General features: G+C 34.3%; 1 protein-coding gene across 2 annotated transcripts in view; it reads left to right on the top strand.

Annotated features, from left to right (window-relative positions):
* LOC136037838 (bromodomain-containing protein 1-like) overlaps nucleotides 1-12,163 on the top strand; it is a gene marked incomplete at its 3' end in the record, with an annotated part of 88,423 nt that overhangs the window by 62,785 nt on the left and 13,475 nt on the right. For both annotated transcript variants that reach the window (XM_065720683.1, XM_065720682.1), the window contains 1 exon segment: nucleotides 4,692-4,987. In XM_065720683.1, coding sequence (XP_065576755.1) covers nucleotides 4,692-4,987 — 296 coding nt within the window.

Below are 12,163 nucleotides of genomic sequence, written 5' to 3'. Positions count from 1 at the left end.
ACTATTTAGGTACAACTTATATTCTTATTTTATGATACACTCAACTTCGGATGATTACCGTTTGACTTAACCTCAGGGCTTCATTCCCCACGAGTGATTTGGATTTACATTACTCACTATGACCTCACTTGCTCACTCATGTAAAAAACTTAACTGCAAATGAAGTTAAACCTAGATCATAAATGAAACTTGAACAAACTTCATACATGTATTTATCGCTTCAATACAACACGATACAATATACAATACGATCAGAGATCAGATATACAACAGATCAGATATACAACACGATCTGAGATCTTAAAATGATCAGAGGCTACCCCATACAAGTGTTTATCGCTTCAGTACAACACGATACAATACAATACAACAAGTGAATATCGCTCCTCTGAACCCTCTAATGGCTGAGGTATCATTTGCACTTTACTGACAATAATTTGTATTGGTCTAGTCATGACCTTGGGGTGTAAGATAATCTTTATTTTCAAAAGACCATTACGAGGTCTAATAGAGCCGAATTTGCGTTTTATGTTAAAATAATATAAAAACAAAAACAAAAAAAAAACAAGCAACTAACAGAAACAACCAAGACAGCAAGAAAATTGTTAAAAATTAATTAAAAAAGGAAGATATGAAACACAAAACTGGGTAAAAAAATTTAGTGAAATGTAACATTCAAAAGTTTCGTGTAAATTTTTTTTTAAAAACACAATACTTTACGCAATTTATACAATTACACAATTATTGGCAAAAAAGGAAAGAGGGGGGGGGATAAGATAATACTTTATTGAGAAATGACTAACCACTACTACTACTCACAACTCACTGCAGCACCAAGTCACTTGAGGCCAACGTAGATACACACGCTCCTCCTCTATCACAATCTATTCAAAGTCTCCCTCTTTGCACCTTCTCAAGAAGTCCGTACTTTCTTGCGATCTTTCCTTATGACATCCTCCCATCCCACTCGGGAACAACCTACTTTTCGTTTGGCTCCAGACGGTTGTCCATGAGAATGTTTGGCAATCTGTCACCCCTCCGCAGAACGTGTTTTCACGTTCAATGAGAATGTTTGGCAATCTGTCATCCCTCCGCAGAACGTGTATTCACGTTCAATGAGAATGGCAATCTGTCATCCATCCGCAGAACGTGTTCAAGACTCTCATCCTTCCTCTCCTTATAGACAAAATGACTACTACAGGCGTGAGAAAATTGCCGAATTCACATTCCAAGTCAAATAATTTAAAAATCAAAAACGTAATACAAGTCAAAATCATTAAGAATAAAAGAAACATTGAAAGGTGTTGAGAATAATAATAAGAGATGATAAGAAGATTAAAATAAAATAAAAATAGAGAGACTATAAGAGAAGTATTAATTACTAAAAATAGGGTTGTGTAAAAGACTAGATGAAAAAATAGAGCTCAGTAATTTAATCATACACACACAAAAAAACTGGAGCCAAAAAAGCATCACAAATGGACAAAAACGAGATTAGCAATAGAAAAAGGGGAATAGTTAATGCGACAATACACGCTTAACTAAAAAGGAGACGAAATTGCTTTTAAATATAACACTTGAAAATAGGGATGAAACCTTTTAGTTGACAGTGAAACAAATATAAAATTTTTTAACTGGATATTTCGAACACATATACAGTTAAAAAATTATATATTTGTTTCACTGTCAATTAAAAGGTTTCATCCCTATTTTGAGCTGTTATATTTTCGTCATGGAAAGGCAGTGTGGTCTTCGAAGTTATCTACTTCAAAATTGCTTTTTGTTCAGGACCTGTATTATGAAGCTGCTCCAAAATAAAAGTGAAACTTCTCGGTAAGAGCCTGGATCGAAGAGTAAGTTGGGATTGCTGCGGAGGCTAAGCGGGGGTGTCGGGGTTATAAAATTTGAGGGAAATGTCCTCGGTGCCGGGATTGGAAGTGGTGAACGCAAATTTTATCTCTTCTTTCTTTTAAGGTTGTAAGGCGTTCGGTTTTAAGGAGAAAGGAGTTTGGGATTTTAATCTTTGTAAATGATCCTAAGCGAACGTCTCACATTTATATATAATTTCACACACGAAAGTAAAATAAAAATAAGGGCGTGTCCAGGTTTTGTTCTGGGTAGGTTTTTTTTTTTCGGGGGGTGTTTGACAAAAAAATCTTCCAAAAATCGTTGAATATTTTGATATGAATTATATTACGTATTTTAAAATTGGACAAAAATTTCAGGGGGGGGGGAGTAGAAGCAAGAATGCCTCCCTCCGTGGATACGGTTAAAGTAAAATATAGTACTTATTTTTGGTTAATGGGAAATGTTTATAATATATGATTAGAGAATTTTCTTCCTTTTGTAAATCTTTATGGTATTTATTAGAGCCACTGGGAAGGTGTTTGCTTAATGGGAAAGGTCAACTAATAGAGGCAAGCTCTTTTTATTTCCCTAGCCTGAATCCCTTATACTTTTTAACGATTGTTAAACGAGCTTTTTTTTTATTTACTTCTTTTTGTTCACCCCTTTTTGCTTCCCTATTTTTTGTTTTTCATCTCTTTCTTAGTCTTTGATGTGTGTGTTGGATTCCAGGTTCTTCAAAATATTTGTGATATACGGAAAATTTATGTCTTATAAATGCATTTTCTTTGTATCCTAGCATTTGGTGGGAATTTTCTGCCTATCTAATATGGTATTAATGGCAAAATCAAAAAAGGGTACATAACATCTATTCGGAGGGAAGGTTGGAGGGTGGGGTCTCCGGTCCGTATCAGGGACCTATTCTTAAGAAATTGTGGACTAGATCCTCCCTTTTTGCCCCCATTCTTCCCAACACACATTCAAAATGTCTTTCATATCGCGCGCCTTAAATTTCTGGCTATAGTACTGGTGAGTGACAAGTATATGCACTAAAGATAAATCTTATTCATAAATAATAAATTATTTAATAATACATATTTTTAAGGTTTTTTTTTTGTAAGGCTAAATATCCTATAGCTTAGAAAACAAAGGCAAATTACATCTGTGTTCAAGACCTATACTTCGCATGGTTTAAAACATATAAACCGCATAAACGAAGGAGACGGTGCCTATCTAATATGGTATTAATGGCAAAATCAAAAAAGGGTACATAACATCTATTCGGAGGGAAGGTTGGAGGGTGGGGTCTCCGGTCCGTATCAGGGACCTATTCTTAAGAAATTGTGGACTAGATCCTCCCTTTTTGCCCCCATTCTTCCCAACACACATTCAAAATGTCTTTCATATCGCGCGCCTTAAATTTCTGGCTATAGTACTGGTGAGTGACAAGTATATGCACTAAAGATAAATCTTATTCATAAATAATAAATTATTTAATAATACATATCTTTAAGGTTTTTTTTTGTAAGGCTAAATATCCTATAGCTTAGAAAACAAAAGGCAAATTACATCTGTGTTCAAGACCTATACTTCGCATGGTTTAAAACATATAAACCGCATAAACGAAGGAGACGGTAACAGAACAGGGAGAAAAGAAAAGTAATAGACAAGAAAGTGAGATTAACTTATCATCAAAAAAAAAAATACCTAACAGAGAGAAAGTAAAACAGCCAAAAAAACTAACATCAAGGTGACAAACAACCCAGGATAATGTGATACCACGGAGGCTTATTCCCCAGAGGAACTAAAACATTTTAGCAACAATAAAAATTTGGAATGGCAAGAAAAACTATTTTAGGAACAAAAAAAAAGATAGAAAGAATAGTATCGGAACCAAGAAATGTTCTGCAAATTTTTAAAGGAGCCGAACGAATGATAATTTCCAGCTGAATCAGACGGGGCATCAGTCATTTACAATGCTAGACCCAAATCTGAACTAGCCAGCCATGACAAAACACAGAAAAAAAATATCTGAAAGTAACATCAACTTAACAACGGATCCACAGCCAGTAGAAGGAAAAGAAAAGACGAACCAGTCGAGTTTCACGAACCAGTTGTTTCTGATGCAACAGAAATCTGCTAAAATCTTCTGCTAAAATTCTGCTAAAATCTCAAAGGGCTGAAAATCTTAATTGCAGATGAATTCATTAAAATAAGAAAAAAAAAGTACCACCGATGAACATTGTTGTCTTTGCTTTGGACAATGCAAGTATCGCATTAGGATCCAAAAATGGCTTCACTTTAGATTTATTAGTTTTATCTTAAAACCATGTTTCACTTTAGATTTTTTTTTTCTATTTCCTGTGAATTAAATGGGAAAAAATAAACCGGCCATATTTTAGATCTTTTTTCAAAGACTGTACAAAAATTCATTTTGCTGACATGTCGGGTCAGAGAGCAAGATTTCTTTTCCTGGCATAGGAAAATTAACATTACAATGAATTTAGCGACTTTCACCTTAATCCAAAAAGTGATTAACGCAGCCTATCTACTCCTATTCACACACACACAAAAAGACGGCTTTACGGTTAGTAGAAGGAAAAGAAAAGACAAACAATACGACATACATTTCGGCTGTCTAAAACTAGGCGTTTTCAGCGCTAAAAAGCTTTGTTCTATATAGGCCAAATATCTGCCATTTTTATCGTAATTACTTTTCCTTCTACTGACCGTAAATCCGTTTTTTTCTTAGATTTTTCTTTTTGTATTTACAATCCTTTTTTTCTTATCATTTTAAAACCCGTAAGTCACTTTTCAGCTTTTTAACTTTTCCTTATTCTGTTTAGGCTAGAAATATCCAAAGTAAGACGCAAAATGTCATCACTTGAAGACAAAGAGATTGTATCCAATTCGCCAAATGTCAGCACAAAACTCAATGCTAAAAATGAAGCCCAGTGGAACAAAATCGAAAGCCAAACAAAACTAAAAAATGGAAGTGTTAGAAGAGAATCAGAGTCGAAAGACAAACCGAATAAACAACAAGTTGACTTGAGCGCTATTACGAAGAAAACAGAAGATAAACAGAGAAAAGGAGAAAGCAAAGCTCAGAAAGAACCAAAAAATGAAACAAGCTCGAGCTCAGGTACAGTTTAATGGAATTTAGTAGGCTTTGAAACCCATAAATAATCTATTTTGACGAAAACTGCACATATCTTCAAATAGAACAATTCAAAAACAAAGGCTTGGAAAATCTCCGAGAGAATAAATAAAAAAAGGAAAACATCAAAGATTGGCAGCATTGAATGCTAAGAGAAGGATGATTTCCAATTAGAATAATTAAGTTCATTTTAAACTTAGAATCGCATTTTTGCCAGCTGTCTTTTTTGTGTTCATAGAAGCAGCTGGTTAATTGTATATGTGAGTGTTTTATATATATATATATATATATATATATATATATATATATATATATATATATATATATATATATATATATATATATATATATATATATATAATATATTGAATTGACTTTACTTGCAACCAGTTGTGTAATTTGTGGCTTTCCTTATACCAAACTGTAGTATTTAGTAAATAATTTTTAAGAGTATATTTATGACTTTTAACCATTACCCTAGCTGACGAAAATTTTTCATGGTTCACTATGTACCATCTGGCAGGGGGTGGTTGACATTGAGCCAGCATGGGCCACTGAAAGATGTATACAAGTATTTCTAGTTTAATCGCTAATAAAGCTGCAGAAACTGAAGAACAAAACTAAATTTAAGAACTGAGACTTTTTATGGTCTTACCAATCTTCGAAAGTGAGGAAAGAGGATGGTCTTGATAATGTCCCTTTTGCAGGGACTGGGTTTGAGATCGTCTTCAAAATATCCCCACAAGTGTAGATTATGGAATCTTACTTTTCAGGCCACCTCCACTTACGTGTTCCTGCCATGTCTAATATGCCTACTTTAGCTGAGTCATGACTTTGCTCGAACAACATCTTGGTAATATTTCCCCTCATAGACCGCTTTGACTCTGCAATAGTATCAAATATTTCGTCTTCTGCAGGTTGCTTATTTCCTTCCTATCCTAGGTGAAGAGATGAGTCAACACTGCTATCATTCATTGAAAAACTGATCAACTGATCAAACTGAAAAACTGATCTCCTCATATTGCAATATTTTTTTTCAGTTGCTGGATTGCTTTTGGCCGTGCAACTTTGCTTCTTTTCCCCATTTTTGTTTCCTCCTCAGCTTATATTTGTTCTTTAACTGGAGTATCAGTTAATACTTTTGTTGAGTCACACTTTCTTCTCCAACTAGATTGTTTGCTAAGAAGAGCTTTTTCAAAAGTTCTGACTTAATCTGGAGTGATAATTGAAGAGGAAGGTTGTTCACTGTCAGTGAAGCATGTAATATCCAGTTTCAGGTATGCAAATTTGGGCAGCCCTTGAGGTTCATCTGTGTCATTTTCATTAGCCATATAATCAGACGACATGCTTGGTCTGTCACTTAAATATGAGGACAAAAAATCTTCTTCGGTAAAGACGTCAGAGTTGAAATGCCAAATACCATATTTGGCAAATCCACTCAGGATATTGGAAGGGTTGAATGCACATGGGAAGGATATATCAACCAATCCTGCTATATTGTAGATAGTAACCGTTTTTCCTAGATTGCTTAGAATCAAATTATCCATCACTCTGTTGTTGTGAGATTTGAATTGGGAAAACACTGACGTCAAGTGGTTATAGCCTATGGCTGCTGTGAGGAGGTATGGTAAGAAGGACAATGCCGTTTTCCTTTGCTATATTCACAGCGTATATCGAGATACGTGATTTAGATTATTGAGGATCAGCAGCTTTTTTCGCTCAGGTGAGGCACTTGAATGCCTCACTAGATGGCGCAGGTACTCGCAGAACAACTCTTGTGATATCCACCCAGACGGGTTTGTTCCAGCGGCTGAACCATATGGACTCCCATTTAGCATGGTGGAATAGAAGTTCTTTTTTGAACAGACAGTAAGGAATTTCCACTCACAGTAGCTGTTCAAATCATTGTAACTAGAGGATCTCGTTCGGCGGAAGTAATTTTGCCGACTAATTTGTGACCTTTATCATAGGTCATCAGGATGTCTAGGTCATAAAATTATCATATCTGCCATATTTTGAGAACGACTGATGATAGGGACTGGGATTAGCTTAAAAGTTTAAGTTGTTTATAGAAGTGGGTGATTTTGTAGGCGTACTTATGTTTGTTTTTCTTGTTTTCTTAATCTTTTTCTGAGAATTTAGTCATGTACATAGGGTAACAATACATTTTTAGAGGGTAAATATGCTATGGTACATACTGAGTCAGTTTCTCACTATGCTCCACCTTATTCTGGTGCAGTATGCACCACCCGCCCTCAAGCCACCAGAACCAAAATATGATGAGACTGGTGCATTATAAAAAGAAATGAAGGCGCTACTTCAACTGTCTGATCATCAAGGATTCTAACAAGCCAATAAAAACTTTTCTAGGATCAATCGAAATAGAGATAAATGAAAAAGTATAGGCACAAAATATTTTCTACAACTTAGAAAAACTTTGAAGAAAGCTAGCAAAAGACCAAGGCTGTAAATTATCTTCAAAACTGAATAATGAAGTCAACTACGTCGTAAGCAATACCACAAAGACCAGGCAACTCGTTCCACCCGAATAGACGGCAGTTAAGGTCAATGGCTCACTATGCACCTATGCACAGCATGGACCACTTTCCCCTAGGAAAAAAAAAGAAGAAGAAAAGAGCTGTCTTCCTAATCCAGCAATTGAGATAAAGTAGCGCTTGAACGAGGTCTTGACCTTACTTATCTATCCAATTACAGAGGACAAAACAGTATAACCGAACCGTCAACCAAATCTAAATGCCCAAATCCATGCAAAGTCGTCATTAATAAATGTAAGCTATTATAAATTTACATGCAAAAGTATCTTAAATCTGACGAAATATTTCCAAGTGATTACCTCCCATTAGTGCTCCTCAGAGGAATACCACCTGCCTAAATGGGTTTCGACGCTTCAATTTCTTTACCCGGTGAGGTGGAGCGTCTACCATAAAGCTATTTTATGGCATCCCGTGTTAGGTAAAACTTGTGAAATACATGCCTACTAGTAAAACTATTCAAAAAATACTTACAAAATAAGATTAGAACTATCAATAATAGCATCCCATAAGTCAGTGCAACCTAAATACAAAACTGGAACTCTGACAGACATTACGGGCCTGAGCTGGGTTGTAAAACATAGTGCTTTATCGGCTTCTGGAACCAATTATAACTTATATTATAAGCCCCTCTTATATGGTCCAGAAACCCTGTATATATACAAAAATCCCAAAAGAAAAAATTAAAGAGAAATTACATTAAAATAACCTTCAATATTTCCTCATAATTCTTTGTATATTTACCTAAAAGTTCATTATACAAAAAACCAAATTTTTTTAAGTTGCCAACTAATTTTATGTGCAGAAAAAGTTCCTAAGATTAATTTTTGGCTAAGTATTTGATATCTATTTTTAAAATCTGTGTAATTACTTCAAATCCTTGCATACCTAAATAGTTGGGAATAAAAAGCTGAATTAGTGATATTTGAATGTATATTACTTTCGAGGAATGGGAAATTAATTACTTTAAAATTAAAATGGTCAGTTTTATTATATAGTTTAAAAACTAATTTATTATTATTCGAAATATTGATATTTAAATCTAAAAATGGTAATTTGTGTTTTGTCTCATAGCTAGGTTCCAGAATTAACTCTAGTGGATGGATATTTTTCGAAATCTCCATAAACTCCGCGCAAATTATCACCAGAAGGTCATCCAGATATCTTTTATTATTTGAAAGAGAAAATTTTACATTATGGCTATTTTTATGATATATATATATATATATATATATATATATATATATATATATTTATTGTATATGGGCTATTTTATTTATATGGGGTATTTTTATTTAATATATATTAATATTCTAGTTGACTTAAAAACAGGTCCGCTGTAAGTGGACTGGCATTAAAGGCCCATGGGAATGCCAGTAATTTGTTTATATAAATTGCCATTAAAACAAATAAAATTATTGAACAAAACAAATTCCAATAGGTGTTATATCATGTCCAAGCTGTAACATTTTGAACTAATAGTACTATCAAAGAAATTAGTCCGTCGGGCTATTTTGTTAAAAGTATCAATTTTCAAAAATAACATATTAGACAAAAGAAAAGATTTTTTAATGACAGTTTTCAATTTTTTGGACACTAAATCAAGTGACAGATTTGTATACAGTGTATTAAAATCAAATGAATCTACTCTTTTAGCTGAATCCATAGCCAAAGAGTCTATCACTTGTAATGAATTACTAACACTCCAATATAGATTAAAATTAATTTTTTTTAATTACAGAGCAATATGCTTTAAATTTATTTCTAATTTTACGCTAAAATTAAAGATGGATCAGTGGCCGCAATTTTTGTTGGACACCTTGCTTTTTTTTAGCGCTGAAGACGCCTTGTTGTATACGGGCGAAATATTTGTTTGATTTTTTTTTCATACTGGCCGTAGACCCGTTTGTCATCTCCGGATTTTATTTCTTCATATAGTAATGTCAGACAAAACAAGGTGAACCTTATCTAGGAAATCTACTAATTTCACAACTATTTTGAGTCTATTCTCAAGCCCTTAAAAATAAAATTTAAATAAGACTTAGAACTCAAGTATAAAAGTAGAATCCCAAATAAAAAAAAGTACTAAAAAGGAATCAACGTCGATAGAAAACAAAATAACTAGCTAAGGAATAATTGGAATAAAACACATCAGACAAATGAATTAGTTTTTTAAAAGAAAAAGAATAAGAGGTAGGATAGGATAGGAAGTAACAAAATGAAATGAAGTAATTTCATTGAAGTTTCACTAGGATTTAATGGGCTTAGTTGAGAAGGATGCTCTTTGTAATGTTCAATTGTAAGCCTAGAAAATTATATAAAGAGTTTGAAATATGCATTAGTGTATTATAATTTTTCTTATTTTTTTCTATTAGTCGTTCATCAAAAAGCCACCATTAAAGATTGTATTTCTTTTAGTCAATTTTGATAAATAATGCAAACATTGCAAGAAATGTATTTCCAATTAAATGTAAATACAAATTTCCATTTAAGTGATTAAGTTGTCTGCGTAAGTCGCCTACTTTTTTGTGTGTTTTTGAACTTGCACCCTCGCCCCCCCCTAACATTGAATGGCAATTTTTAGATATGTACCTGGTTTTGATAATTAAATCACCCAAGAACGGTAATTAACCCTACGGAAGAAAGCTGGGAATAACCCTTTGCTTCAAAAACCTTCTACCATTCAGCTCGATCATCCCACTTTAGTCTTGAATCAGACCTGCACCAGAATGAATCAGACCTTGAATCAGATCTGAATTGCCGAGTCTGAATGCAGGCTGTCTGCTGATGCTCTGAACAGGTTGTTGGCACCACTCCAAAAGATACAAAATAAGGCTAATGAGGCAGGTTTAGTTGTTCCACACGACTGTCTCCAGTCGGTTTAATCTAAGATTGATATAGCATCGATGACTGCTTTCTACAAGCTCTTAAATTTACCTCCATCTCTAGAGCTTTTTGTATCGTGCCTCCCGTTGTGCAACCAACAAGACAGACACAAAAGCACACAACTTTATCCAATCATCTTGATGCTGGCAAACCGAAATCATAGTACTTTAAGAATTGCGTCATCCGAGGTTGCATCTCGAACTGGAATGATCTTCCCGTGGAAATCATCCCTAAAAGTTTTTCTGTTGACTCTTTCAAAATAAGATTCAATGGTGGTCTGAAAACCTCGATAAACGACTAGCGGCGAATTTAGTATCTAATTATACCTTTTTAGGAATAAAAAAAAAAAACAATTCACAAATTTAGAGACATAGCTATATTCGAGCAAGATTGGAATCAGTTCAAAATGGAAGAGCACCAATTTTAAATAATAAAGCACAAATTAACTAATATCTGACGACAACCATATAAATGTTACTATCAATGTCCAAAATCTGATACTGTCGATATTCACCGGTGAATGTCCAAAATCCGCTTTTCTCTGCTCGGATTCAATTAGCTTTGCGAATCAGCTTTTTCTGTCTTATGCAAGCTTCACGGTAAAAGTTAGGCTAAGCTAGGTTGAAATAGGTTATAAATCTCAGAAATGGGTTAAAAACCCAGCCTAATGTAGCCTAACCTCTCACCATCAAACTTTGCACAAAACTGAAAAAATTGACTGGCAACGCTGAATAAATCCAAGGAGAGAAAAAAAGGTATTTCGGACATTCACAGGTGAATTTCGATATTCACCAATTTTGACATTCACGGTAACATAAATATATAATCTAAAAGGTGATAAGATGTAGCTAAATCTCAGGGACATATTCAGGGTACATCAAGGGGTCTTGACGGCCTTTCATCTCAAAGCCTTATATTCACTAGGATAATTTCGTTTTTGAGATAGTTTTGCTTTGAGGAAAAGTGCTGGCGTGTCGAATAAGACAAATCTGAACTTTCTGTTGCTTGGCATCAGAGTCCCCAAATAAACTATTCGAGTGGGCGAGAAAAATTGTGTTGAGTGACAGGATATCTTCAACATTTTTGTTTTCTCACGGAAAAGGATAATTTTGCTCTCAGGTTACGTTGCAAGATCTTTTCTTGTTTTTTTCTTCTTTTTGTGTCAAGTTATTAATCCTTATATATTATTTTCTTGTATTTTGAGCTGTTTAGTTCTTCGTGTTTGTTCCTTTATTTCTTGTTGATAGAAGCTTCCGAAAGCCGAAATGTTCTAGCATTTTCTATTTGTTTTTATTTAGTGTTATGATTACAAAATTTACCCTAGATTTATTTATGTATACTTGTTCAATTTCGTTTTCTTATTCTATTTACTCTGCTACTACTACTACTACTAACAACTCACTGCAGCACCAAGCCGCCTGAGGCCAATAGAGCTAAGCAAGCTCCTGCTCCATCTCAATCTTTTCAAAGCTTCCCTCTTTACACTCTCCCAAGAAGTTCTTATTTCCATCAAATCTTTACGACATCCTTTCATCCCCTTTGAGGATGAACTGCTTTTTATTTGGCCCTAACAACTTTTAACAACTTTTTATTTGGCCCTAACTTGTCGGCCAACCTTGTCGGTTGGCCGACAAGGACACTCTTCGGCAATGTTTCATCCGCACAATGTGTTCAAGCCATCTCATCCTTTCTATCACTATAGCCCTGGAAAGCGGGATTGAAC

The sequence above is a fragment of the Artemia franciscana genome, chromosome 17 (genome assembly GCF_032884065.1).
Source record: "Artemia franciscana chromosome 17, ASM3288406v1, whole genome shotgun sequence".
NCBI lineage: Eukaryota > Metazoa > Arthropoda > Branchiopoda > Anostraca > Artemiidae > Artemia > Artemia franciscana.
This window is presented reverse-complemented; position numbering and strand designations above follow the sequence as displayed.